Here is a 27,784-nt window from a genome sequence, read left to right as displayed (position 1 = left end):
ATGCTTTTTTCAGTGATGTGAGAGATCTCCCTTTTTCAAGGCTTTCATTTAAGCAATGTCATAAAGTACTGTAAAAGAGCAATAACTCTGCCCTGACAGGTTCTTGGGGGGGGATCTGTGGTCAGCTGGTGCTTTGGGAGCTTTAGCTTGTGTTTTATCCTCCTGAGACACGATCGTAGGAGGGCCTGGTGCGTGTCCTAGGTCTCACTGTATGTGGTTTGAAGGGGAGCAAACACATTTAGTAATAAAGTTATCTTACAAGCACATCCGACTTCCGTACAGTCAGCTCATTTGCTTCGCGGGGAGCGTTGAGTTTCCTGTGCTGTCAGTCAATCAACTTGCTGACTCTGCGGGGAAATGGTGAAAAAACAGGTGAAAGTGAAAGAGGGATGAGACACACCGTAATTAATACAAGGTGCTGTGCCCAGGGCAGGAACGCAGATGTGCGTTGGTGTTTACAAAAGGCCTGGCAAGGCATTGTTCAAAAGAAAAGAGATGTGATTGTGTGGGTTCATACGGTGAGGCAGCAAACCTGGGAGGATCTCGTCCTGCTTTCTACATCACAAATTCACATCTTTTTGCCAGGCTTATGTGGAAGGAGTCCAGAAAACAAGCAGAAGGGAGCTCATTCTGGAGGAGCAGTGCCTGCCTGAGGAAGCAACGAGGTCAGTAGTGGGTGCAGCAGAAAGGGCTTGGGTTAGCAAAGAATGAAACGGAGCAAACGACACATGGGCAGTAATAGAAAACCTCTGGGAGGACGGGATGGAGAAGGGGAAGGGGCGCTAGGAGAAGGAAAGATGCTGCTTAGGGAAAGGCTGATGAGGGCTGGAGGAGGATGGTGAGGAGAGCGGGGACAGGGGGGATGCCGGGGGGACAGGGGTGGGTGGCCCTGCGAGCGGAGCCCCTTTGCCCCGGCCCTGCTAAAGCAGCTGGAGCAAGCGAGGGGGCGCTTGGGATGCTCCCTGATTAATAGCAGAGGGTCCGGGCCGTGACCGCAAGCTCGGCATGTGCCGGAGCCTCGCTGCACTTTCCCAGCCCCCCTGCCAGGATGAGGGGGGTCGGAGGGAGGGAGGAAGGGAGGCAGCGAGCGGGACGGGGCGATCGGCAGCCAGCTGCGAGCCAGCAGCGCTTCGGAGCCGCGGCTTCCTGGAAGCGGAGCCCGGCCGGGCGGCAGCCGGCGGCGATAAGCGGGGCTGGCGGAGCCCTCCCGGCGGCACGGCCCCGGCGAGCCCGCAGGTAAGGCAGCACCTGGCAGCACGACCGAGCCGCGGGGCTGCGGCTGGCGGGGGGGAGAGAGAAGCAGGGTCCCGGTGCCGGTCCCGGTGCCGGTGGGGGACCGGGCGCCGCGGGGCAACCGGGAGGCTCCGGCACCGCGGCGGGGAGAGCTGCGGGAAACCCACAAGAGCTGCCCGGCTCCTCCAGCGGGGGCACCTCCGGATAGCCGGGAGCCGAAGAGCCGTGAGCAGGCAAGCATCGAGCCCTCCTGCAGGAGCAGGGCGGTGTGGTGGTGGTTTAGCCAGGGGTAAGCGCGTTCGTGCCAGGAGACACCCGGGAACCCCTCAGGAGGTGAATGCCTGGCTGGAGCAGGTGGAAAAGTCAGAGGAGCAGGGCAATGTTTATGCCATCCTGCGGGGGTTGTGTTTTGGAGGTGTCGCTGTATGGGCTGGTTATATTTTTGTAAGCTCTTTTTGAATGTGTAGAGGTTGTATTTTATTTGCTCATAAATATGGATTGAGGTTTTGGATCGTGGCCCGGTTACGTTTTGCTGCAGACAGAGTTTACTTTCCCCTTTCAATAAGTTTTAAATACACTGGGCCATATGGAAATTGACTTGTTCATCAACCCAAGAAAGTTGAACGAGTTTGGAAAATGATGTTACGTAATTCTTGAGCGTGCGAGTATCGAACCGGAGTCAGAGCAGCAGTACTCAGAACTCCCGACTCAGTCATTCACTTCATTGGTAACAAGACTTGATCTGTCTCTACCAGTGTTTTCACAGCTGTAAAATGGGAGCTACACCTTTTAATGAGGGGCATTACATAATCTTTTTGGAAAGACTTTACTGAAAAAGAAAAAGCATAGTAATGGTCATTTTAGATCGTGTAAGGGTAGTAAACAACACAAGGTACATCTGAGGGAGCATTTTATGTTGAATGGAGAGAGGTGTCTGAGAAAGATGTGGTGTCTAGTGGAACGTGAACATTAAAAACTTCTCCGTAATGTTCATTTCTCATGCAGTTGCTCAGTTACATGCTGCTGCCCTGAATTCTGCAGAGTGGATGACATAAGCACTAGTGCTTCCCATATGGGAAGGAGGTGTTACTGAGTAGCAGACCAAGCCCACTTTGTGCCCCACGTCTAGAGAGAAGCTTATCAGGGATGCGACATGTGCGATATGGTAGTGAGCAGCTAGCTTGTTAAATTTTTTCCGCCCATTAGATTCTGAATATTGTTTAGAGGAATGAAAGGGCATCCGTGAGACATCAGGTTCTGTGTCCTATCCTGTGCTCAATTCTAGAGTCAGTAACTGAAGTGAAGGAGTGGCATTTCTGTTAACAGCATGAAGCCAAGAATGGTGAAATATAGGCCAAACAGTGAGTTATGTAATGCTGTTCCCTAAAGGGCAGTATAAACACGAGATGATTTCCTTATGTCCAGATGAAGAGCAGCAGCAGAGTTGCTCTGCAATGTTTGCTTCAGCCCTGGGTTCCTTAGGATCAATCCAGGCAGGGACCTGAGTCCCCATAGTAGCAGATTGACCAATATCACTTTATTCCCTTCCACAGCTAATTCCTCGCAAATACTCCTTTGCGATATGCTTATAAAGAACCTGAGAAGCGGAGTGGGGCTATTATAGCTAGAAAGGAAGTCAGTCTACTGGGAGGGGAAAGTTACAATTGTAATGTGTCTCTCTTGAGGGCTTGAAGAATGATAATGTGGAATTGTAGTGTACCAGGACAAAAGAGAGGCTCTGGGTATAGAAAGTTTTGCAAAACAAAGCAAGGGAATGAGGCATGTCTCAGAGGGGTTGTTAATCATGCCCTTTGGATGAAATAAATAGTAAGGCTACATTGGAAGAGAAGTAGATATTTCATGTAAAATAGTGGGTTTAACATTAGTTTAATATACACACTTGCTCTTAGCCAAAAGACTGAGAAAAAGGGAACAGACAGAGTTGAATTATCCAGATTGTTATTGACCAGAACTGGATTTTGGAAGGTGACTGGCTGGTGACAATCCAAAATTATACAGACAGCAAGTCTTGCAAAGACCATCAGCAGGCCTTTAATGACTACAGGTGCTCAGGGTCCTGGGTTTAATTCTGATCTTAAGATGACGCCTCCACTAGTCCAAGAGGGACTTAAAGGTCTGTTTCTGACTTACCAGTTTTTATCCACTTTTTCCAACTTTTCCATTTCTGTTGCCAGTTTATTCTCCCTCAGTGCAGATTGCTTTAAACCAATATGTCTTCAAAGACATAGTGCCTGAAACCATGATTTCTATTCAATGTTTTGGGAAGAAAAAAAAAACAACAACTTGGTTTTCAGCCAGTCAGTGCATTTAATCATTACTAATTTAGAGGATCAGAATACCAGACAATCTCGCTTTCTTTGTCACTAATACAGAAAACGCTGTAAGTGTAGTTAACAAACCATTTCGTATGTAATTGATCTAGGTTTGAACTTGGCTATTTCTAGTTAAATAATAAAATCTGTTTCACAGGGAACTTAAAATGCAATTATTGCAAAAGTAACTGTGTCAGTGATATTTTCTTATCCATCAGATATGTTCTTTCCATTAATTCATCCCTGATTTACTTGATAGAGTAGTAAAAATCTATTTTCGGTATTTTTTTTTAACTCCTGCTATTCCAGGCTGAGAGTGCAATAATCCTTGCAAACTGCTCTGGTCCTTACATCATGGACTGAGATCCACTGTAGTGTTGGCATCTTACCGTGTCAATCTCAATTGAACTGTATAATGCCCCTAATAACTTGCTCTAGATTATTCTTACAGTTTATTAGAGATTAAAAAAAATGTTCATATGCTAATGTACAGCCCCAAGTTCAGTTTGTTAAGTTTTTATTCTGTTTTTTCTTTCCTTTCTCTACAACTAAATTGTTCAGACTAGAAATTCTAAGAATGCTAGAAGGCTGAAGCTGGGATCTCTAAAACATAAACTAAGTGTTAATAGGTTCCTATAATCTCAAGTAAGAAAGATCTGTTGGCCCTCAACAGCTTAGAGGGCCAAGGACTGCATGCATCAGCATGGGCAACAAGCAGTAGAGGCATTCACATCTAACAGACACTTCAGACATTCTGGCCTTATGTGCTCCTGACAAATCTCATCTGTAAAATGGTGATAGTACAGTAATGTTTACATAGCATTGGAGGGATGATAAGAAATCAATATCAAGTGTTCTCAACGATGTAGGGCAAGTTACGTTTATGACTAAGAATGAACCTTGTTCCTCTTAGCTGCATGCTTTCCTCACATTTTTCATATGGTAAGAATAGCAGTAACAAAGCATTCATCGTTTTGTTCTAAAAAAAAAAAAATAAAAAGCTCACAGAATGTGTGCTCACCACAACAGTTTTCTCTAACCATTGTAGGAACATTTTAAAACTTGTACTTTTAAGCTATGCGTAAGTATTGATAGTCAACATTATGTGCGCCTATGAAGGTGGAAAGGGTTATACGGTTACATGTATTTGCAGATCTCTTTGCTTCACATTCTTGCAGACCAGAACAACAACATAACTTTCTTCTTTCAGGATAGTTAATGTTCTGGCCCAGAATTATAGCACCAGATGTGTTGCCACAGAAACAATTTAAAGGGAGAAGGAATCGCAAGCGAGTTGTCTTTCTAATGGAAAATATAAAAGCAGTATTAATGTTTTAGAGCATGTCTTTCGTTTTCTACGTGTGTTATATGTTTGTGCATGAGACAATAAGGAAGAATTGTACTTTTTTGTTTTGTCCATCTGTTATTGTTTTAAAAGCTCTATACAGGGTTGAAAATTGAAAAATACTGTATTATGGGCATGTTACATACCTCAGAGACATTTTTTATTAAATCCTGATTCATTTTTAGAAACATTTTCCCTGAAAAGTGTGCAGTGTGCTTGCAGATTTACTTAGCTCCACTTGCAGCATGCTTTGGAAAATATTTCCAGTAACAGTTGTTTCTGTTAAAGTAAGGAAACATATTCAACTATATAAAATTATCCCAGATTTTGATGCTGAGAATTAATAGCACATTCTTACTTACTGTAGTTGACATGCTGATGAAAAGAAGGAATGTATATAGGAAATATTTTGATTTAATCTTGCCTAGGAAGGCTTAAAGCAACCAAAGCCCTGGATTTTAGCTAGCATTTCTTTTAGTCTGACTGGTTGCCATAGGGTGCTCTATTCAACATACTGTTTTCTCAACTGTTATGAAAATATTCATCTGGACAAAATGCAACATAAATTGCCTTAATATCTCCTTTTCACTTTGACCACAGAAGGGCATCTTTTTCTCCTACCGTTTTGTACGCTATTTGGGGGTAGAATAACAAGAAAAACATCCATGAAGGCCAGAACTACAGCAGAACAGGTTGGCGCCTATAATTGTATTGGAAACTCTGCAGATATGGATACATTTTGTGTTTAGAAAAGGAGATTTTTCTTGAATTTAGGCTGATTTTATATCAATTTAATTTAAGAAAAATGCTGACAATTGTATCTGTACTAGGATTTCATTTTACTCAAAGACTTGTCATAAAATACAGCATCTGTAACTAACGTTGGTGGGCATTTCTTGTATGAAAAGATGGAAAAAAATTCTTGTATGACTTTCCCTGAAAAATCAGGGAAAATTTAAAAAAGGCCATGATCCACACATAGAGACTTGTTTCCACAGTTACTTGTCATATATGCTGTTGGAAGTTATTTCTCTTTGCAAATTTTGAAATACAGCTGTCTGGGTAGCTGAAGAAAACATAATTGCATTTTTCTTACCAAAATCCAGAGTGAAACTCATGTTGTTTTGAAGTGATGGAAAAACGTGATTATGTGCATCTTTGTGCATAATGCTACCTGGAGTTTTGGGAGGATAATAAGCATAGACTGTTATGCTGAGGAGCCTTTATTATTATTTATTTATTCATTTATTTATTACTTGCTTTCTGTGAAGTAGGTATTTTTTAAAATCTTATTTTACAGTGTAACATTGCTTTTTGTATAGCCATACTTTTAAATGTGCCTCAGCTTGGAAATACATAATTTACGCCCTTTGTTCCCTATCCTTTATACAAATCTAGCATTTTTACTTTTCCATTGCTGAAAATTATAACAGAAGTATTGGAATATGTCAATGTATACAGGAGTTATGAACAGTTACATAAGCTTATGAAAAAATGTTCCACCTCTTTATAAGTGTCCTACAGGATTAATCTTTTGAAACCTATCAGTTTTGGAATTAGAGTGCATAGCATGTCACACATTTGAGTTTTGGCAGGTTCACAGGCATGTACATCACCAAACAAGATGTGCCATAAAGATAAGAAATGCATTTCTCTCTTGCATTCCTTATTCGGGCAGAGCTCCAATTTTGGGTGTGGAAGGAATGCAGAGCTGGGCCTAGTGCTTGTGGCTGCACAGGTTAGGAGTGAACTTTCAGTGTAAAATTTGGATCTGAAAATGCATCCAGATTTTGCTAGAAGACCACAGTTATTTAAATCCAGGTTTCTGGCTTGAGTGTTCTTTGGGGCGGAATCAGTTCTTGTTTGCAAGCTGATCCAGACATCCCCGTAATTAGTTAACATCCCTTCTGTTTGATTCCACGAGGAGACAGGTTAGTCTGTCTTTAGGTGGTAGAGATTTCCCAGACAGATATTGTAAACTTGAAATATAGGTACTTACAATTTTCTTTAAAATGTCCTTTGGGCCTGAAATTTCTTGTGCTTGGTTTCAATCCAGTGTTGAATAAGACTGGAAAGTCTGAATAATGTCAGTTCAGCTGCATTTGAGTTATTCAAGTGCATTTTAAAAATATGTACTTTCCACTTACATTTTTTCCATAATTCTTTGCACTCACATAACCTCTGTCTTATTATTTAAATTGCCACAGACGTGAAGAGGAAAAAATCATTCTCCAGTACCAGGACTCAACAGATAACCAAATAGGGAGGCAATTGAAAGACCTCAGTGTACTTTAAAGTCATAATGTTTACTGCTTTAGCGTTAGCATGAATAGGTTTACATTTCTAGTAGTGCAGACGAAACACAGTATAAATAACATCCAGTTTTCCTGTGCACTGAATTTCCGCAGTGTTTACTTTCTGTAACTGAAATTTTGTAAGAAGAGTTTTCAGTTTCTCTAGAATGTGAGGAAGGATTTTATTTGATGAGATTTGTAAAGTCAAAGTGATAGGCCATGGTTTTCCCAAAGATTTGATGCACATTCCAAATGCATATGTAGTTGATGGAGCAATTATTAAAATTATCTTCTCATTTGTGAAAAAGTGGCTAATACTTGATCTATATAGAAAATTCATAGGCTTTTCTCAAGTTGGAAAGATTCGTAGCTATTTAGCTGGTACCTGTGTGCCTGCTGTGTTTTGTTTGTTTATTTTTATAATGGAAGAAAAAAACATAAATGCAGTTACAATGGATGGATTATGTTCAAAAATCTTAGTTAAGTTAGTTTAGTTCCGTCAGTAACATAATAGTTTTAACATCACTGTTAACTGAGCAGTAGAGTGTGCCTTTTTTCATTCTTTTAGTACATTAGTATATGCATAGACTTCTTGAAAAGCCGTCCCTATGCTTTTGTTATTCACTGTCTGAAATGGAAGCCCACAGAGTGATCTTCAAGGTACTGTCACCTTTCAAGGGAGTCCTGTATGTAGAAAGCTGACAGGAAATACTACTTTAAACCACAACTCCCACTGAAACAATGGACCTATCCCTTGTGTAACTCTGTTGAAGTCATTGGATCTTATTCCTAATTCCACTGAGGCCGAGTTGTGCCCCTCCCTTTTTCTGAAGTGTTCACATGCCAATGTGTTGTGCAACCAACATAATTTGTTAACAAATAAAGAATTTAAATAACCTTTAAAAATCAGTGCAGGCATCCCAGCAGCCTGTAAACAAACATCAGAAGTACAACACAAGTAAGTAGCAGTGCAAAGTACCTTAAAATTGTTCTTCAAGAACAACACAAGTCTAAGGCATATGTGCTCTGAAAGAGAAGGTTTGGAAAAGATCACGTACTGCATCTTCTGGTAAGATCCAGACATAGTTTCTGTATCTACACAGCCTAACTTTTGCCTCCAGAGCTGCAGTAATACATGGTGAATCTTTTCCCACGGTGTATGTGTGGATTTACTTGCATTCTAGTTTAATTTAAAGCAATGAGCAAGTATACTATGACCTCTAGTCATAGACCTCTCTCAAGTAAACCAAGTTGTATGGAGCAAAACACCGTTTTGTCTGTTACAACGTTGAATGGACTGTGTGTCATTGCTGCGGGAAGCGTGTCTGGAGTTAATTCTGGATCTGGATTTGTGTATTGCTGGGATTGCTTGTCAACACATGTATATTGTATCTGAGTGGCCATTTCTGAATTTTGAAGAGTACCCAAGTGATTTTCTGCCAGTATGGTCTCCGGGCTGTGCGTTCTCAATGATGATTCAGTAGAGGATCACAAATGTGTGTTTGTAAGGTCAATGATCCATGTGCTGATGTTTGGAGGGTCATAGTGCAAGGGTGGGAGAACTGCCAGGGGATATAAAACATCACAGGGACATACAGTTCCATCGACTGCCTCTTCAGCCAGGCATAGTTCTTCGTTAATGGGAAGGCTTATCCCTGTGAAGCTTACAGTGCTGTTCAGCATTCTGAACACTGCTGCCATCATATCGGGCTCATCTGGCAAGATGTGTGGTATCTGTCTTTCACAAATCATGCCTGTCTGATGCCAGAAAATCAGGTCATTACACACATTGTTTAATATCGCTGGAATCATAACAATACCATTGTATTTAAGTGTTTTGCCTGTGTGCTGTCCTGAAATTTAAAGCTTGGTGATCTCATCTATCACCAGAACGCCTTAAATTGTCAGTCTAGCAATAGCTACATGAACATGAACTATGCGTTTGGCCATCTATCTTTGTGTTAAATCTCTTTGCCACTCCGACAACTGTAACTGAACACAAACCTGACTGTCATTTTCCTACATACCATGTTTTGAAGGTGACTGTTGTTTGACCTTGTTCTGTTTGGACATTGGAAGCTGACGAACTAAGGATCAGTATGTACAGTGACCCGGTTGACACCTTGCATCTTTTGCTCATTGGTCTTGGGTGACAGCTCTTCATGCTCTTGAGTCAGTGTGTGCGTTAGCACTATAATTCACTCCATCCATCTTGAAAGGGAACTAAGAGAACTTGCTTACAGGGGGATCTGTTTTTTGAAGTGGTGCAATCCTATTCTGCAAGGGTGGCCTGAAGTGTAATTGGCTTGTAGGTAAGTATTAAAGACTGGATGACATAGATGAAGTTAATTTGCATCACAAAAATAGTTACTGTTTTATGAGGCATGAAGGATTTACCCACAGATTTTTTTTTAATAAACTGAGGATTTTAGTTGTTCTATGCTTGTCTTGTGGCCCTAGTAATCTCTGTTCTGCACTTAAATGTAATATTGCTATATCTTTGTCTCAGATGAGTTTTTTTAATGGTATAGCCACCATATGACATTAAAAGCATTTGCAGCTACCTTGATATGGCAGCGTTGTATGTCAATGCAATTTGTTCTTTTTTGCAGATGTTTTATAGCTGTATGTCTGCACTAACAATGTCCTTGCAGTATCTTAAGTGGCGCAAGTAATAAGCCCTTCCCTCTATCTGTTAAGTCCCTGTCTGTGCTGCAGATTCCTGCCCTCATAGCTAGATTGGGTAAGGATTGTTGGTCAAAGATAACATTTTTCATATGGCTGAATTAGCAAAAGACACAAGCATAGAAGCAGTTATAGTGAACAGTAAACATGTAGTTCTACTTGTTTTAAGTCTGAAGGCTGGTTTTAACTATGCTGCTAGAAAGCACAGCCTTGCTAGATTGCTTCGTTCGTTCCAGGAGCACTTTAGTAGTAAATAATACCTATATTCTTGATAGCAGTGAGGTGCTGATAGCGTAAATTATGACAGAAAATGTCCACATTGGAGGATTTTTTTAATTTACATTATCTACTACTAATACCTTGCAAAACCTTACTCGATGTATTACACACCCTGGTTTGTATTACACACCCTTGGTTTGTATTACAAACCAAGTTTTTTTTTTTTTTTTGTGTAGCTCTATAAAAGATTTGTGTTACAAAGTTTCTGGCATAGCTGTGAGTGCTAAGAGGAATGCTAAAAAATAAAATCCGTGAGGATTTAGCTATGCTAGCAAAATACTCACACAAAATACTCCTTTTGCCAGGATTGCCTGTGTCTTTTGGGGACAGAGGTAGACACAAGCTGGCAGAAGAACTCGGTTATCTCTTCTGTGGGAATTTTGTTGTTGTACATAAATGCAGAGTAAACCAGTCCAAGGTCTAAGAAAAACTCCTCGTGATGCTGAAAAATATGAAACACTAAACAGATGCAACTGCGTCTGTGAAAGCTTTGAGTCCTAAGGGAACAAAGACTTGGGTTCACAGTCTAAGAAGAAGTTTGAGACAGAGATCCGATAGATTCTTTTTTTGTGCACAAACCAAACTCATTTTCATGAGTGACTCACTGTCTTTGTTGATGATATTCATAACATTTCAAGGGACCTTAAAATTAGGTTAGCTTTTGGCCTAAGTGTGGTTTGATCTCAACCAATCCTGCTGCTGATCAACTATTGCTTAGCACTTCAAGTTGCAAAAAAGTATGCCTTTTTTTTTTTTTTTTTTCTTTTTCTAGGGAGTAGCTTTCTTGTGCTTCTGCTAGGTGACTGAGAAGAGCCTGACACTTCCAGGAAATTATTATCTCTAGCAGAAGTCTTGCTTATGTCAGTTATTGATAAGTGAGAAAGTAAACATCTGGCTGATTAGGCACTGCACTTTCAGTGGCTTACCACTAGGCTGTTTTCATTTCTGTTTTTCACAGCACATGGTGGTCTTGCAAAAAAAAAAAAAAAAAAAAGTACTACCCTTTATTAATTTCTTAAATTATTTTTTACTGTATGGCTTTGGTAGACAGTTATCTACTTTTTGCTCCTTTGTAAAAGTAGATAACTCCTAATGTAAAAGTATTTTTGTTTACAAATTTCACTTGCATTAAAGATAATTTCTAGTCTTGCTGGAAATGCTTTCAAGTGTGTGACCAACTGTATTAACCTCTAATGAATATCAAAAGGGAGCCTTCTCATACCCAAACAGACATTCTCTATTTGCTGACTGTGAGATATTTGTATTAAATAGCAGTAATGAAAACACAGGGCTGAAGAAAGGAAGTTTATAGAGACCAGGGCAGATGTGAACTCTGCAATCAGTTGTTTTGGTAGAAGGCATCACCGTTCTCCTTTAGAGATCTCTTGTCAGAACTGTTTATGTGAGCTCTCCCTATCCAACTTCCAAGAAAATAGCTGTTTTAGAATAAACACTTGAAACAGTAGTCTTTGCTAAGCTAACATTTTTAGACTGAAATAGGATTAAGGGAAGTTCCACAGAGTAATGATCATTGTACGTTGTCGTGGTCTTTCGTGGGCAAACTATGTCCAGAAGTGAGTCCATGAGTTTGACTCTTTTGATTTTATAATTTTGAAAATAATATTTTTGTAATTCTGTTTAGGCTTGAAATAATCTAAAGGTATCTTCTAGGCAAAATCAGACTGACAAAACTTGTATATCTAGTTTAAAAGTAAATTCAATTCGTTTTAGACTGCATTTTGCTTGACTGCTCATTTTACCATATGTATCCTAATATACATTACTCTTTCAGCTGTTTCCAAAGCCATCTACTTTAGAGTGTTAATATTTAAGAACCAATTATATCCATTCTGTTTTGTTTGGATAGTTTGCAATTAAGCATTCTTTCAAGTGGGCTTTATTTAGCTAATTCCATCACAAAAATAAGCTCTAGGAGAATGAAGAGAAGTTCAAGCTAGCCAATGTTTATTTTTATTATTAATAATTTATATTATGGTAGTCCCTAGGGGAAGTAGGGCCCCACTAAACCCAGTTTCCTCTGTGTGTAATGACAGTGTCTCACATAGCCTTATACAGCAGAAGATTCTTTCTTTCTGCTGTGGCTTAGGGATCCACTCTGTACTTCAAGGCAGCAGATTGATGAAGAGCATACGAAGACAAATCAAAAATACATTTTTAAGAAGTTTAAACTAGGAACCAGAGGGAAAACTTGATGCATCTCTTCTATACAAAGCCATCACTAATACATTTTTCCAGTATGGGAGCCAAATCACAATTGCAAAGGTTTGTTCATCCTCTCTCTGAAGTTATAGCAATTCTATCAGTGTCTTTCATGAGAGCAAGACTGGGCAGAGAAACAGTGGGGCTAAAAAACACTTCTGAGCTAGCAGCATAAGACGCTATATGTTAAGACCATTCTGATAGGCAAGGGTAGTTTAAAAATTGTTTTGGTTTCATCAAATTTCCATCAGAAGTTGATGTTTTCACAGCATCTGATCTGGTCTGCTTCCTGTTTCATGGAATTCTTGAAAAATGTGGTTTAGAGTCATCTTACCCTTGCTATATGCAAAAGAGACACAGGGTCAAATCCTGAACTTTTGTAAATCATAGAATTACTAAGGTTGGAAAAGACCTTTAAAACCATCTGGTCCAACCATCACCCTACTACCAATGTCACCCACTAAACCATGTGCCTAAGCACTACGTCCAACCTTTCCTTACACACCCCCAGGGACGGTGACTCCACCACCTCCCTGGGCAACCTGTTCCAATGCCTGACTGCTCTTCTGAGGAGAAATGTCTCCTCATTTCCAACTTATAACTCTGTTGCAGTTCATATCAGCTGAGGATCTGGCCTGCTCTTTATGGGATACTCTTGTGAGTTGAGTGGAGATACTGCGATCCACAAGGCTGCGAAGTGAAAGAGCCCTGAAGTTAGTGCAGCAGTGCAATTTTTCATTGTGGATTTACTGCCCTTCTCCCCTCCACTTGTGTGGAGGCACCAGTCTTTTCTCCACTGTTTCCATAATTTCAAATTCAAAATCTGACAGAAGTTTTCCTGTCCTATCTGTTCCATGCTCCTGTCCTCATTAGTTCAGTTTAAAGGGGGTAAAACATCTGTTTCCAAGTACAGCTGTGGTTAGTATGTAGGCTTTTTTTCTCCGTACAAAATCTCTAAATCTGGCCATTTAAGATTTTATGGGAGCTAGAGTTGGGCTGTGCAAAGTTCACCTCATTAAAAACAAACCCAAACCAAATAAAAGCAGAGAATAACAGCGTAAAAAATGTGGGCCATGAATGTCAGACCATATGTATTAGGAATTGGTAGGAAATGAAGGGGAAAGTACAGATATATAAACATAAATTCAGAGGGTTTTTTTTTTTTTTTTTCTTCACCAAGGAAAGTTTGTGGCTATGGAGTGTCTACAGAACGGGAAGATTAGTACAGAGTACAGTGTTGGTGTGGCTATGACAGCTACCCTAATTCATTGGAAAATAAGAGTACAAGCCTGTGTTAGAAGATACTGAGCAAATTCAGCCTAGATAAAAAGTTCAAATATGCCAAATGATTTTTGAAGATTGTTCTGTTAGCTGGTCAATGAGAGCCGTTCTCATTGTCATGGTTTTGATATCCCCTTCTAAAAAATACACACTTTTCAGTTACCTTCATATACGTACCAAGAGTCACTAATCAGCAGTGGGAATACTGATTTTGCAAAAAGTAAGTAAGTCTGTGCCTACTCAGCATTAAAGAAAATGCTTTGCTTTAAAATATAAAACTTTACTCTCTCTCTCTCTCCAGATGTCTATTTCCCTGCTATATGACATTTTGTGTACTTTTTCCAGTGTTCTTTGGGTTACTGGTCCTAACTGAGCAACTTCATTATTTTTTGGTATGAGATTGTCATTTCCACATTTATGGAAATAAAACATTGTTGCCATAGAAAGTTGACTTAATGGCTTAATTCTTAATAAAGGGACAGTTTTCATGATCAGACAGCTACATGACTGATGGCTTCTCCCACTTCTTCCCAGGCGTTCCCCAGGACATGTACCAGTAGATTGTGATTGACAGACTTCAGTTTTTGAAGATATCAAAAGACATCCCATATACTATTGAACAAACTGCACTATTGCTGGAAGATTGTCATCTGTTTTGGTTAATATACCCTTCTCAGTGAAATAATCAAAACATATCTATCCATCATAGGGGTTTATATTGAAACTTAGTACTGGGACTTTGCACAACTCTAAGGCTGAGATAAAGAGCATTTCTTATTTCATAACTGACCTGGCAGTAGGCTTTTAGGAGGCTCCTGCATCATCCAGTGGATGAAGATGTGATCACCCCCAGTAACTCTGCATGTAACATATACTAAAGCATAGATTGCGGAAAGCGGGAGAATGAGAAATGTATTACAGAAGAATGTTCCTTGGGGTTTTTAATTAAGGAGGGACCTCTCAAGGACAGAATGTAGGATCCAGTGTCTTGCTGCTAGGCAAATTTTCCTTTGTCAGAAATGGAAGAGCCTGTTCATCACTTGTAAATTGCTCTCTCTCAAAGCCATCTGCTTCTTCTCTTGGTAGGAATTTGTTTTTAAGTATTCATTATAATGTAGCTCACTGCAGACTCAAATTCTGCCAAAGCTGAAAAAGCTGCAAGTCAGGCTAGCGTGTGGAGCCTGCCACATTCCTGAATCTCTGATTCAGACTTGCAAGTTTGTCATCAAGTTTGAAATTGAAACCAGAGGAGCTTACAGCAAACCCTGTGCTCATAAATCAGCTGATAATGGGTGAATTGTTCTGTGCCTTTCCCTGAAGAGGAAAGCAAAGCTCAGTGCAAAAGTACACGCAGCAACCGAAGAGCTATGATGTTGGTGAACATGGAGAAACTACATGTGGCTGTGTGAATATGCTGCGTACTGGCAAAGGAAGTAAACAGGGATTTGGGCTATATGCAATCCCTGATCCTTCTCCTATTACAACATTACAAAACAGTTACAGTGGGATTTACAGCCAACTTTGATTCTGGGTAACAAACTTCCATGAAAGAAACAGGCGCAATACATCAGCGTGCGATCTGTGACAAGGTCTCTGTTGTGCCTTATTTGTTTGATATCTGCTGCCACTAGAGGGAGGTACAAAACTGACCACAAAATTATGCCTTGAAAAATAGTTTCCAGGTCGTTAACTAAATATGGGCCAACTTTGCTGCCGGGATTCTACTGAAAATCTGGAATAAATGACTGATTAATTTCCTCTGGTTGTGCACCAGTGTCACTGAGAATAGAACTTGGATCTGTATACTTAGAAAACTAATTAGAAATACAGCAACATATTGAGTTGCAGGCTTGAAAAACAGGTCATCAAGGACCTGAAAGTCGAGTCCTGTGTTCAAAGAACTACTCTAGAAACGGTTACATGTGAGTCGCTACCTCCAGCACAGGAGAAGCTGTCTGAGGGGAGTGATTTTGCTATTTAAATTTATTGCTGTATGGCCAACTTGGAGACTCAGAACTTCATTTCCAGAAGCTGGCATAAAGCTGTAGAAGGGACTAATGACTAAAGCAGTAACCTGGATCAAAGCTGTTTATCTGACTTTCTCTTTATGGCTTAAATATGACCAGGAGGAAAGTATGTCAGATATGTAGCATTTAAATACATATTTAAGAATTGAATCAGCCCAGAAAGAAATAAAATTTTCAAGAGTACCTAAATGAGTAACACACTGAAGCCCCATCTTTCCATATAGTGTGAGTTATTGATGTAATGCTTATTAAAAATCAACGGAACTAGATCCTAAGAGCCTAAATTACTTCTGAGAATGGAATTATATTCCTAAATCACGTAATATGTCACGTAACAGACATAAATTTGGTGCAAATAAAACGGACAAGCTAACAATCTGATTTAGGCAGGTTTAGGCCAGGAAGTTGTGGAATGCATGTGCAGGGATGTAGAGAAACAAAATCTTCCACTTGCAGCAAAATTGCTATGTAATTGCTCACATTGCTCAGTTTTAAACGTGCAGAAATGTGTGGTGAATACGAGTGGAAAAATGACTGCTCATGGATCTATACAGCTGTAGCTACTGGGCTTCACAGCAGTGTAGCTAAACATACCACTTTGGTAGAAGATGGTTTCCTGCATGGATTGCCTTTTTCAGCAAGGAAGACTGAAGAAATTCATCTGTCCACATTGTTTTATTCTCATCATAGGAACTGGGGGGAGGAAGAGACGAGTAGGTGTGAGGTGGGAGAGCAGGCAAATTGCAAAGGAGAAGCAAAATGTACCTCTTAGTGGTTCAGACATGGTTGATAACAGTACCAAGGGGAAAATATTCAAAAGCTCATCACAGACATATTTTTCTTTATTACCATTATCTGTTTTACCATATGAATCTGATAAACAGAATACCAAACATACATTTTCCATTATTTGCAATTGCAGTGGCTTTTCCCCTGTCTGTGTGGTGGACTAGTTAGAGGTTATATGTATTGGCATGAGACATCAGTTTTGGATAAATGGTATCCTGCAAACAGAATTCCTGTGTTACACTGGATTACGTATAACCTATTCAGATTGTGCTGTGAATTTCCACGAAAGGATGCATCTGAAGAAAGGATCCCTGTTTATGTGTAATGCTGTGTTAAAATGGCTAGAGATGCAGCATCAAGGGCATTTTATGTCTTCCTAATTCAAGTGTCGTTAATCTTTAGAAAAATAACCACATTTTTTTCTTAGTCCTGCCAATAACAGTATAAATAGAATGTTCGTTTAATAATTGAACAAAAATGCTAAAAAGTTAAGGGGCCTTCATCATAAATTTGGTATGTTTATCTAGCAAAGTAGCCATTGCTACAGAGGTCAATGGTTTTGCTAAAGAATGCTCGAGAGCAAAGATTAAATATAGTGTGTATTTTCCCAGTGGATTCAACACTGTGCTGTACACAAGATGGACACTTAATTCGTTGTTCTGTCAGCCTTCATTACATATACCTTTAGAGTAATTAGGGCCGAGTCATGATGTTATCACATCTCAGGAGTTTCATTAAATTTAATGGTGTGGATTCTTTAGATCCCCAATGCTGCAAAGTAAGTGCCAAGATCTAGAAATTTCCAGCCTGTTCCAGGGTATGCTAAAATCACAGGAAACTTCAGTGGTTCAGGCCAACCAGCCCGAAGACTCTGTTCAGAAAGTCTGACATTATTGTAATACGCTGTGGCAATCTGATTTTTTTTTTAATCGGTATCATGAGAGACTCAAATGTCATTGTCTGCTGCAAGTGTTTTGAAGTGGATACCACCCGTCAGAAGCAGCCAGAAATGTTAGCTAACTACACTGTTTCTGAGTTTTGAAATAAATGATAGGAAGAAAAATAATTATGATTACATCAATATGATGCTAGAAAAATTTAGATCTTAACTTGGACTTTAAAAGTTTTCTGATGTTATTATGCCAGGATTGTCTTTTCACCTATTAGGTGCTTGCAGTATGTATTTCTATCAGCTAAAACCCTACTGCCAATGCAGTTACAATAGCAAAAAAGATATTGTACTGGAGTTTATAATAAATTCAGGGAAGTGAAATGAATAACTTAGAACAAAGATTTTTTTTTGAAATATCAGATGATTTGTTGGAATCACAGATCATTCTTAAAGTCCAGAGAATGTCTCTGGAAGAGGATTATGTTGTGATAATACAAAATGAAGTCAACTCTTTGGTTTATACAACCAGAAGATAGAATGGCTCTACCACAATCCCAAGTAAAGCTAATGTAACATTTCCAAATAAAATTATGTATAAAAATTACAAGAATAATCAAGGAGAAAGCATCAAGTGGTATAAGGCAAAATGTCACGATGCATGATTTGTCCAGAATCACAAACGTGATCCTAAAGCCACTTTACTGCCATTGGCATTTAATATATTTTTTTTTTCTTTTCACTGTGTTTATTTTCTACAATGACTAATAATTTACTTGATTTCTACCTGGCTTTTATTCTGTGAGCAATATGCAGCTGCTGCTTGCTGAAGCCAGGGAACAGCAGTTTCTGGCGTACTGGTTGCCCAGGCTATTGCCTTGATGCGTGTATTCACAATCAGCTGAAGGAACCAGAAGTCTGGCACACTTTTTGCAGATACACAACTAGGAGCAGGTGTGTGCCTCTTAACCAACAGGTTTTTCTCAAATGGGACACTATAATATTTTAAGAAAGCATGAATATCTTACTCTAGCAATAGTTCATCAAATTCAAGTGAACCTCTTGAAGATATTAGAAGAAAATCATGGCTACTAATTTAAAGTACAAAACACAAGCAGAAATATTTTGCAAGAAGTCAGTGAGTCATATTTTCCTCATAAATTTGTTGAAACCATTGTGTCCAGAAACAATTAAGTATGTGACTAGGGTAGGAAAAGTTTAGCCATAAACACAAACAGACACCAACTTCTTGTTTGTAGAAGATCAAGGTCCTTTGGCTCGAGGAATACCCTGATACTAACAGAGACAAAGTAGAACACGCAGTTTGAGTGTACTTATTGCTGCAAAAAAAATCAAATGTTTGGTCCTGTATGTCTGGATAATTGGTAATTCTGAAGGCTAAATGCTAATACTTTACTGGTATATGGCAACTCATTGAAATAGGGACAAACATACTCCTTTAATATGAAAAAAAAAAACACCACAACTCTTTTGATTTATATTAAAAATATATTTTCTAAGACCTGAAATCTCAATCTTACAACACTGCAGGTATTAATGTGTTTGAGTATATAAGCATCCAGCAGTTCAGAGGTCTGTTTACAACTCAGAAACATTATGTTTGATTCAAGCTTTTGTTTTTTCCCCAGTAGCTCAGTGTTTCTGTCACCCCTGGCAGTAGACTCTGTCAGTTTGGCCTGATGTTCCTGTACTCGACACATGCCAGCCCCATGCTAGCTACTGTATCCACATTCTGTGCTTTTTGGGAAGATTAAAAGTGAGGAAGTACCTCTGCTCCCCAGGGTATAATCCTGGCATTTAAGAGATCTGAAGACGTTGGCCTACCCAGCAGAGATTACAGGTTGGAAGATAGATTGGAGCTCAGCTTTGTTGGGCTGTAGGGGGGTCCTTATCTGATTTATTTTTAGCCTAAAGGGACAGTTGAAATTGAAGACACGTCCAGATGCTCTTTCTCAGGGCAGTTGTAACATAGCTCAGCACTTTTGTACAGACACTCTGGCTAGCGAAACCCTGTGTTTAAACAACTGCATGTATAAATCTTTCTTACTATTAAAATGTTGTCAAGACATTCTTCTTATGACCTTCTAGTCCGATGTGTGAAACGAGCTGCTAGATTTCTAGGTTACAACCAAAATACGTGTGCCGGTGTGTACCATGAGGTATTTGGCTTTATCAAAATAATTTTAAAATAAGAAAGATAACTCCTTTAACATTGTTTTCCTAATATTATTCAGATTCTCTCATAGGAAGGAACTGTGAAAATGTGCTTGTGAATTGCATGTAAACGTAGCTATACGTTGGAGCTGCACATGACACAGTCAGTGACCTTGAGGGCTGAGCTTTGTGCTGTTAAAACCAAACAACCCATGAGTATTTTTAAATGTTTATGGCTGTGCACAAGTGAGGTCCAATTCATCTCTCATTTCTACTAATTTGCAATATTTTCTTAAAGTCTGAAATTATATTTGATTTATAAATACATATGTGGCAACAGAATCAAGTCTAAGCAGATTAAGCAATTTCTTTCTTTCACCAGCTGAAGTTTGAGGGCCTGTACATTTCCAACATAACTCTTCATGCTGAGAGTTCTGTACCACAGACTTGTATTTCAGAAGTTATCTCAGCATTTTTCACATCACTTTCCCTGTCAAGGGTCTCCCTGTTTTTGTTTTTGTTTTGTTTTTGTTTGCTTCCTATCTATATGCTTGAAAAGCTTCTGTTCTCTTGCTATACAGGCCTTAGGAATCCTATAAAGTCAGAAAAGCTTTTCCTGCACTTCTTTCCTTGTCCTGTCTCAAGAAATAAGCTTCCCAGGTTAGGGAGCTGAGGAATGGATCCTGGGAATCTGGCTCAGCCTTCAGGAGGGATGTGGTCAATAACCGTGAGGCTATTCCTTTTATTTCTTCCTTTAACAGCTTGTTATGCAATGACATTTTTCAGCAAGTTGCATGTTTTTTTTTTTAGTCTACTGATCCTTTTGATGGGGTGACTGTTCACAGACATAAGCATCTGAAAACCAGAGGAAAGAATGGAAAATATTTTGAAACTTCAGCTGTGATGTGGTTCAAGTATGCTCTCTGATTAGGGGTGTTAAGGAGGCATCGTTTCAAAGCAACAGAGCATAAGTGCTGTAGAGTATGATTTAAAGGTGATTAAGGTGCATCTAAATTTGTCCGTGTAACAGATTTCTGTTGATGCTACTGGAGCTGTGGAGTCCTGTGGGCTTCAGTGCACTAGATACAAAACCACTAGCTATATCCAATATTTTTTCTCTATTTAACAAACTAGGTAGCTTGCAAAGCAAGGTAGCTTTTTGCCTCAAATGTATCATTTTCACATCTTCTTCTAAAATGCTTTGCCTGATTTTATTTTTTCACAGATGTGTTCATGAGCTTGGCAGATCTTGTAGAAACAGGAGTCTTTTAGCTCAGCTCAGGGCACTAACTGAATGGCTTCTAAAGAAACGATCGGTTCTCAGTTCTTGCTTGCCAACAGGATCTCTGCTTGTGGAAATCCATAACAGCTTAGTGACTGCCTTGGTAGACAATGATACCTAAAGCATAGTCACTTACAGTAATGCCCTGTACTTGTAGACTAGCCCAGAATCAGCAAAACACTACAATCTCATCCCTCTTGGGAAGGATAGTTCAACCTTTTAGATCTTTGTATGCAGTCTGGAAGAGCATTGAGTTAGGTTGCTCTCCAAGTTAGTGGCAGAGCCAGGAAAAGTCTTACCCTGACACTTCATGGCTTCTAGTCTGAGTAATTGCATCCATGCTGCTGGAATAATGTGGGGGGAATAGGGGTTTAGTGCAGATGTTTCTTTCCAGTACCTACACTGATAGATTAGGTAATCTCACTGATCTTCAAAGTGTGTTCTATAATGTAGGAAAAATTTCTGCATGGAGCATCTCCATGTGGAGGTCTTTGTTGTCGTTTGTACTTCTCTATACAAATAGATACCCCAGCTTTTTCTTTTAATCAGTTAAAAATTCTCAACAACTTCAAATGGAGTTTTGTGTGAGTCAGGAGTAAGAACTAAGAGAGGAAATTAGGATTTGGCCCTCATTTTGGCCTCATTAAAACAATTAAAGCAAAGCTGCAAGTTGTGGTGTTTATATTAAACCAGCTTTGGGGAAAAGGAAGGGAATGCTGTATATTAATTGTCCGGGTGATTTTCTACAGCTGCTTTGAGAGATATGTCTGTTACTTATATTGTAACTTGGATTCTATAGACATATGGCAAAGAACACAACTCTCCAGAAAGCAAAAAAGTTTGACTGATGGAAAACAGAAGACAGCAATCCAAAGGAAATCCTGCCAGAGGAGGAGCATGAACCTGAAATTTACTGTTGAAACCAGATTTCTGCCTTGGGCTTAAGTACCACACTCGGCCAATTCTACCATTGATTTCAGTGTGGCTCTGCACAGACGCAAAGAACTATTTTTTTGGACCTGACTAAGTCTGGAGCTTAAGTATTTTTCTGGCATTCAAACTGATTTGGAAATACATGGGTTGGCGTGAACTCCTTAAGCAGTGGGACAATTACAGGGCTTTTTAAAAATCAGAAATGCAGACAGCCTGTGAATAGAGGTTATTCTGGCTTTTACATAGTGAATTTGTAAAATCAATCAGCAATTGCAGAGGGCATAAGAGATTTCATTGCACTGTTTAGTACTTTATTAATTGTATTGTGGATGGCAACAGAAGAAACCTGTATAGCAGAGAAGTCTTTTTTTTCTATTTAATCTACTGCCTGTTTTTCTGACTTTCCCCTTTCTTGCAGCTCAGCACTTGCAACAGCACAGGTCTAAGCCAGAACTGCCAAGTAGGTTTTGACTCATCTGTTTTTCCTTTTATTTTAGAAGCCAGTAGACTTGCTGATTGGCAATCATGTCGGTCAAACTGACATTCGTGTCTCCTGGGGATGGCGGTGGTATCAGCAGGAGTTGTTCCTTCACTGGATTCAGCACTGTGCAAAGCAGAAAATTAGCGTAAGTAACACCAAAAAAAAAGCATCTGATCATCTGGACAATGAATGTTAGGTACCATGAATGTATTTTTTAACAAAATCAGGTATATATAGAAGTTGTTTCTTAATCTTGATCTTAAAACTTAAATGAGTGTTGTCATGGTTCACTGGTAAGCACTTACACTTTACACTATACTGTCTTACTGCTATATACACTGTGCTTCAGAGGCAGCTGAACTTCTGGTTTGTGAGAGAGATTATGTATCATATTCTTCATAGTGTCCATTTCTTCTAGAAAAATGTTGATTTGAAAGGTGTTACCTAATACCTTTTACAATCACTGACTTCCACTTCTCTGCTGTGTTTCTGCAGGGTGAAAAGCAAATGTGATCACAGAGATGATCTCACTTGCTGAAGTTGGTCAGATATAATAAAATCAAAAAGATATGGATAAATAATACCAAAAAACAGTTTTCCACTTTCCATAAAGTAATGTTTGGGATCTCAGCATGCTCAAGAATTAGTATTAATGTTCCAGTAGGAGGCATTTTTCCCTGACATCTGTTCTAGTGACCCTGGTAGTAAAAGGTGTATTCTGACTAATAGCAGCTTTCAGATAAAGTGGAAGGCCTTCTGAATAGTTATGGTAATTGAAAATCTCATAGACTTTTAAAAAGATGGTGATATTAATGGTGAATCCTGGCAAAAAATGCCATTGATCCCAACTAAAATTCTCCTCCAGTTATTTAAGTGGAGGAGCATTACATGAGAGGAAGGACTGCTTTCTGGCAATGACACAAACTAGAGGAAGGGAGGAAGACAAAGAGTCCAAGAAAGCTACTGCAAATTCACTACTGTCAGTAACGGGTCAATAGTATAGCCAAGGTTGCAATCCAGTCCTTCAGTTTTCAGTCCAACATGGTAATTGCTAAACCATCCTGCACTGTTTTTCCCTTTTTGGTTATTTACAAATTGTTGTGTAGCCTTGCTTTATGCAGATAGCTGTGCAGCTTTTCTGCTAGAAGTGTTCTTGTTCTTTTTCTTCATTTAGTGATCCTTGTATAGCCTGTGGAGTGCTTTCTGAAGATATGATACATAAATAGAAAGTAATATAATCCCTGACAACCAGTGCATGTTAGAATAATAACAAATCATTTAGAAGTATCATATAGAGGTATTGGAAAGTATGCCTCTAAAAGTATTGTATCCCAAAAAATCATATTGTGTATCACTAAAATACTGGAGTCATTTGATAAAATATATTTTCAAAGAAGCAAATGATTGTATTACCCTTTTAGGTAAAAGTAGTGTGGTAAAGTATGAGCAAAAATGAAATTCCAGCATGACTGTGATATGAACAAAAAGTCTTTACATTTGAATAAATTAATTTGTTGTGGAAGATGGAAAATAACACCACCTAGCAAAGACTAGGCATCTAAGATCTTGAAGAAAACACTGACAATAAATTGTTTAAGCAGACTTGAGCTCAAGTGACATAGTGGGAGTTCAAGCAGGGAAAAGATCTACCAGGAAAGGGGCTGAACAGCTGTTTCTCCAACAAAGACACAGTCCAGTGGGGTAAGAATGCTCAAAACAGAAACGTTTCTGTATCCCTTAAGATTATTCTCTTACTTTTAGCTGCAAAGGTTTTCTAGCCAGATGCCTCTCTTTATGCATTTTTTTATGATGTTGCTTTTTGTTATTTAAATGTTTAGACAGACAGTTTTGTTCAGGAATTATGACATTAAGAAAAATTTTTGTACTACTCAGTAACAGCCTGGTAAACACCCAAGAGCCTTCTCCAGCATAGCAAAGAAATATTCTAATCACCCTCTCCTAACTTCTCTCTCTCTCTCAGGCACTGTTGCAAAACACAGCAGGAGATTGCGGGGCCCTATGCAAGGTCTATCCAAAGGATGACACACAAATCAGGTCCACATGGAGATTCTTAAGCAGATGCTAAATATATTTTTGCATTTGTTTAGCAACTTCCTTTTGAGGCTCTCAGTCAGACACACTATTTCATTTTTCCTCACAATGGAAGTAAATATTAGTAGTAATACCAAAATTACTAGGTTCACAAGGGAAAATGACATAGCATCTAACATTAGGTACTGTCCCTGAGGTCCCAAGCTAGCCCTTCAACTTTTCTATGCAATGCGTGGGTTTCTAAACATCAGTGCACTGAGTGCCTATGGGCTGCATCACTCACTAGCAGATACTGAGGAAAAGGGTGACTTTTGGCTGCTTAGCTGTACTGCTTAGCTGCTGTACATGAAACTGAAGGGAAATGATTTTCTGAATTTAGGATTTGCAGTCTAAAACTCTGAAGGTAAATATCAAAACTGTTTAATTCCCCCAAAAGTAAACAAACAAAAACCAGGAGTAATTTGGGCTTTTTAATTTCAAAAAGATAGAATTGCCTTATATGTTCCGTATGGTATCTCGCCTTTTGGAGTACTCATCTAAAACATGAAAATGGATACTAATCATTTCTTTGCATGAAAGAATTTTAAGTCACGATCCTTATAAGAGACTCTTTCAACTGTTGTTATTGGCTGGACTGTTACTTCCAGTGTTATTCCTGTTGAAACCCTCTCATTTTGCATGGAATACTCAAAGATTCATTATCTTAGGGAAACGTTGCACGTTTCTAATTTAACACTTGTGTTCCTCGTTATAGGTAACCTGAGTTCCAAGTGGTTTGGTTGATTAACACTTTACATTAAGCCATCATAAAAAATAAGATAATCATTGTGGTGAAGAAACTAAATATCTAGTACTGTTTGGCAACAGATAAGGTGTTAAAATATGAAGTTAAGTGGAAATTTAGCACCAGGATAGCTAAAGTATTTACTTAAAGGTTTCTAGAGTAGGACTGGGAACAGCTCTCAGGTTTGCTGGGCCTATTTAATCACCAAGCTCAATAATCTCTTTAGGCATTGAGTCACATGCCTAGACCTTAAGGCAGCCAATGGATAATTATTAAGCCTGTTGGAGTTCATCATTTCCCCAGGTGAGCTGAATTTAGGACGAGGATTATAGAGAAGGTGGAAAGCTCCTTTGAGTGCAACCAGTTGGCTCAGTCTCATGGAACAGGAAACTTCTTTAGCTAATGTTATTTTAGAGCCTCGACTTACAGGGAGTATTAACAAAACTAGATAAAAATAATTAAGACTTAGAAGACTATATTAGCTAGAAGCCAAGCAGGAACCTGACAATCTGAAAGAACCATTTGTGGAGAGTTCATTTTCTGCTTTAAATGTGATAGATACATAGCTAATGGTTAGGGATGTTGTAATTCATCAGGTTAGCACAAGCAGTCCTGCATGTGGGACTTCTGTTAGAAACAGTATTTGGTTTTGCAGTTGCTTTTAAAAGTAAGTGAAGTGTTAGTTTCTGAAAAAACACTGTAATAATTATATCTTGTGTGTAATCTGGGGTTGGTAGTAGGCTTTCCTAAAACATGGTAGGGCTTTAAGTGCTCCCTTTAGTGAGTACAAGCAAAAAGATAGCTGTTATTAAAGGTTTTTTATGTTAGCTCTGTCAATTGGAAAGATAATAGCTTATCCAGTCTCTTGGTAGTGTTTTAAAGCTAATTGTGTGTGTTTGTCATAATCTGTGCTTCTTGTGTCCAAGCTAGTGCTTAGAAGTGTAAATGGTTTAGCTTATCTCTGGAGATTACTGGTAGCTGGAGAGCAAAAGTCTCTTGAATTCTACTTCCAGTTCACAGTTGTTAGGCCTCGAGCAGATCAAAAAGTCATTGCCTCGTTTTCCTGAATTGCAGGTGAGAGTCAGAACAGCAATGTCTGTGTCTTGCAGCATGACTAGATCTATAGTTGACTCAGCAGCTAGTGTGAATGTGTACATAGTATTAGGGCCTCAGCTAGTGGCCCAACAAGTCTGTTAAGACAAGTACTAACAGTATGATCCTTTACCTGTTCCAGAAATGAGCTTTTCTTTTCTTTGCTTAATATCCCCCACTTCCTGAAGAAATGGAGACCTGCACAATTCTTCTGCCTTTAAAAAGGGGCAAAAGAGAACCATTAGGCTTCCTTGAGTCCTTGAGTCTGCTTCAGTCTTGGAGAAGGAACCACTTCTTATTTTTGTTGGAGTCAAAAAAAAAAAAAAAAAAAAAAAATTGTAGCTTTTCTTCATTGGGTATGTGGGGCTGGGCCTGAATGTTCTAATGTTATCCATTGAAGTGTTTTCAGTGTGTCCAAGAGCTTTAATCCTTTTGGTAAAAATACATGGGATTCGGAAACTGGAAACTCTCTGGGTTAGGCATGTCTTCTCCGAGGTGATGTGTTTTGCGTCTTTCCCATATTTCTCTTCTTTTTCTACAGAAAGTCTCTCAACAGAAGTTCAGTGAGATCAAGAATGTCACTGAAGTCCCCCAAGGCATATTCTTCACTGCAGAAAGGGGCAGTCATCTGGGATCCAAAACCACTGCAGGTGAAGAAAATTTTTGAAGCTTTGAAGAAAGGACTTAAGTAAGGACTCTTTTTAAATATTGTAATTTACTGTACCTAGTCATGCTACTTAACTCTGTGTATGACATTGTTCTCTGTCTCCGTTTGCCATTCTTTAAATAGCATGCTACTCTGGAGTTTAAAGATCTTCTTTCATCACTGGGTGGCTTGTTGTAAGAGAAGAGCTAAGCAGATCCCCCTGAAAGACTTAATTGACTTGAAGTGATAAAACAGATCTGTAGTACAACTCTATCTTCTTATGGCAGTGTAAATAACATTACTAAATGTGTTATTTCAGTTTTCTTGCTTTAAAAGTAGCACTATTTCAGAGTCTCTATTATAGTTGACTACTGTTGTCTATGGTTGTGGACAATGTTATGTTAGTAAAGACTTGACTAAAAAGGCTAAAGGCCCAATTTGTCCATTTTCTCCATCTGGCAGATGTGAGGTGTATGTAGCAGACATAACAGATCAAAGACTGGGCTGGCAACCTGAATTTGGGGTGTTCTGGCTTTGAGGGAGCTGTCAGTTACATCACTGAAACACTTTTGTTCAATCTGAAATGGCAAATAAAACAGATAAGCTTGATTTCTTGGTGTTACAGACCAGAAGTTGAGAAGTAGTGGTAAATGCTGTTTGCACTTTGCATCTTTGACTCCATTAGTGAGAGAAAACTGATGAAGCTTTAACTAAGTCCTGAAACCTTACTATATAAAATATGAATCATTAGAATTCATGTTGATAGATCTGGTCTAATATTGCAGGAACTTCATTTACACCCTGAGGCAGCTGTTGGAAGATAAAATATTGACATTTGGATTTGTAAAACCTGTTACTTTCTTGTTACTGCTGCCATCCCACTAACAGTTGATTCATGTATGTTTTTGCTGGCATCCCACTAATGAAGTTCATTTCTATGTGTTTCTGCTTCCCTCAGAATTTT

General features: G+C 39.0%; 1 protein-coding gene across 11 annotated transcripts in view; it reads left to right on the top strand.

Moving 5' to 3' along the window:
- RIPOR3 (RIPOR family member 3) overlaps window positions 1–27,784 on the top strand; it is a 63,692-nt gene that overhangs the window by 6,519 nt on the left and 29,389 nt on the right. For 2 of the 11 annotated variants that reach the window (XM_068700908.1, XM_068700906.1), the window contains exons 3-6: window positions 586–665; window positions 14,205–14,328; window positions 22,263–22,391; window positions 26,716–26,862. In XM_068700908.1, coding sequence (XP_068557009.1) covers window positions 22,291–22,391; window positions 26,716–26,862 — 248 coding nt within the window. In that variant the 5' untranslated portion in view covers window positions 586–665; window positions 14,205–14,328; window positions 22,263–22,290. Of the gene's footprint in view, window positions 1–398; window positions 416–585; window positions 666–975; window positions 1,237–14,204; window positions 14,329–22,262; window positions 22,392–25,284; window positions 25,386–25,409; window positions 25,750–26,095; window positions 26,157–26,715; window positions 26,863–27,784 lie in introns of those variants that run through there. The other 9 variants (XM_068700910.1, XM_068700911.1, XM_068700907.1 and 6 more) reach the window with 9 other exon arrangements.

This window comes from Anas acuta, chromosome 16, assembly GCF_963932015.1.
Source record: "Anas acuta chromosome 16, bAnaAcu1.1, whole genome shotgun sequence".
Classification (NCBI taxonomy): domain Eukaryota; kingdom Metazoa; phylum Chordata; class Aves; order Anseriformes; family Anatidae; genus Anas; species Anas acuta.
This window is presented reverse-complemented; position numbering and strand designations above follow the sequence as displayed.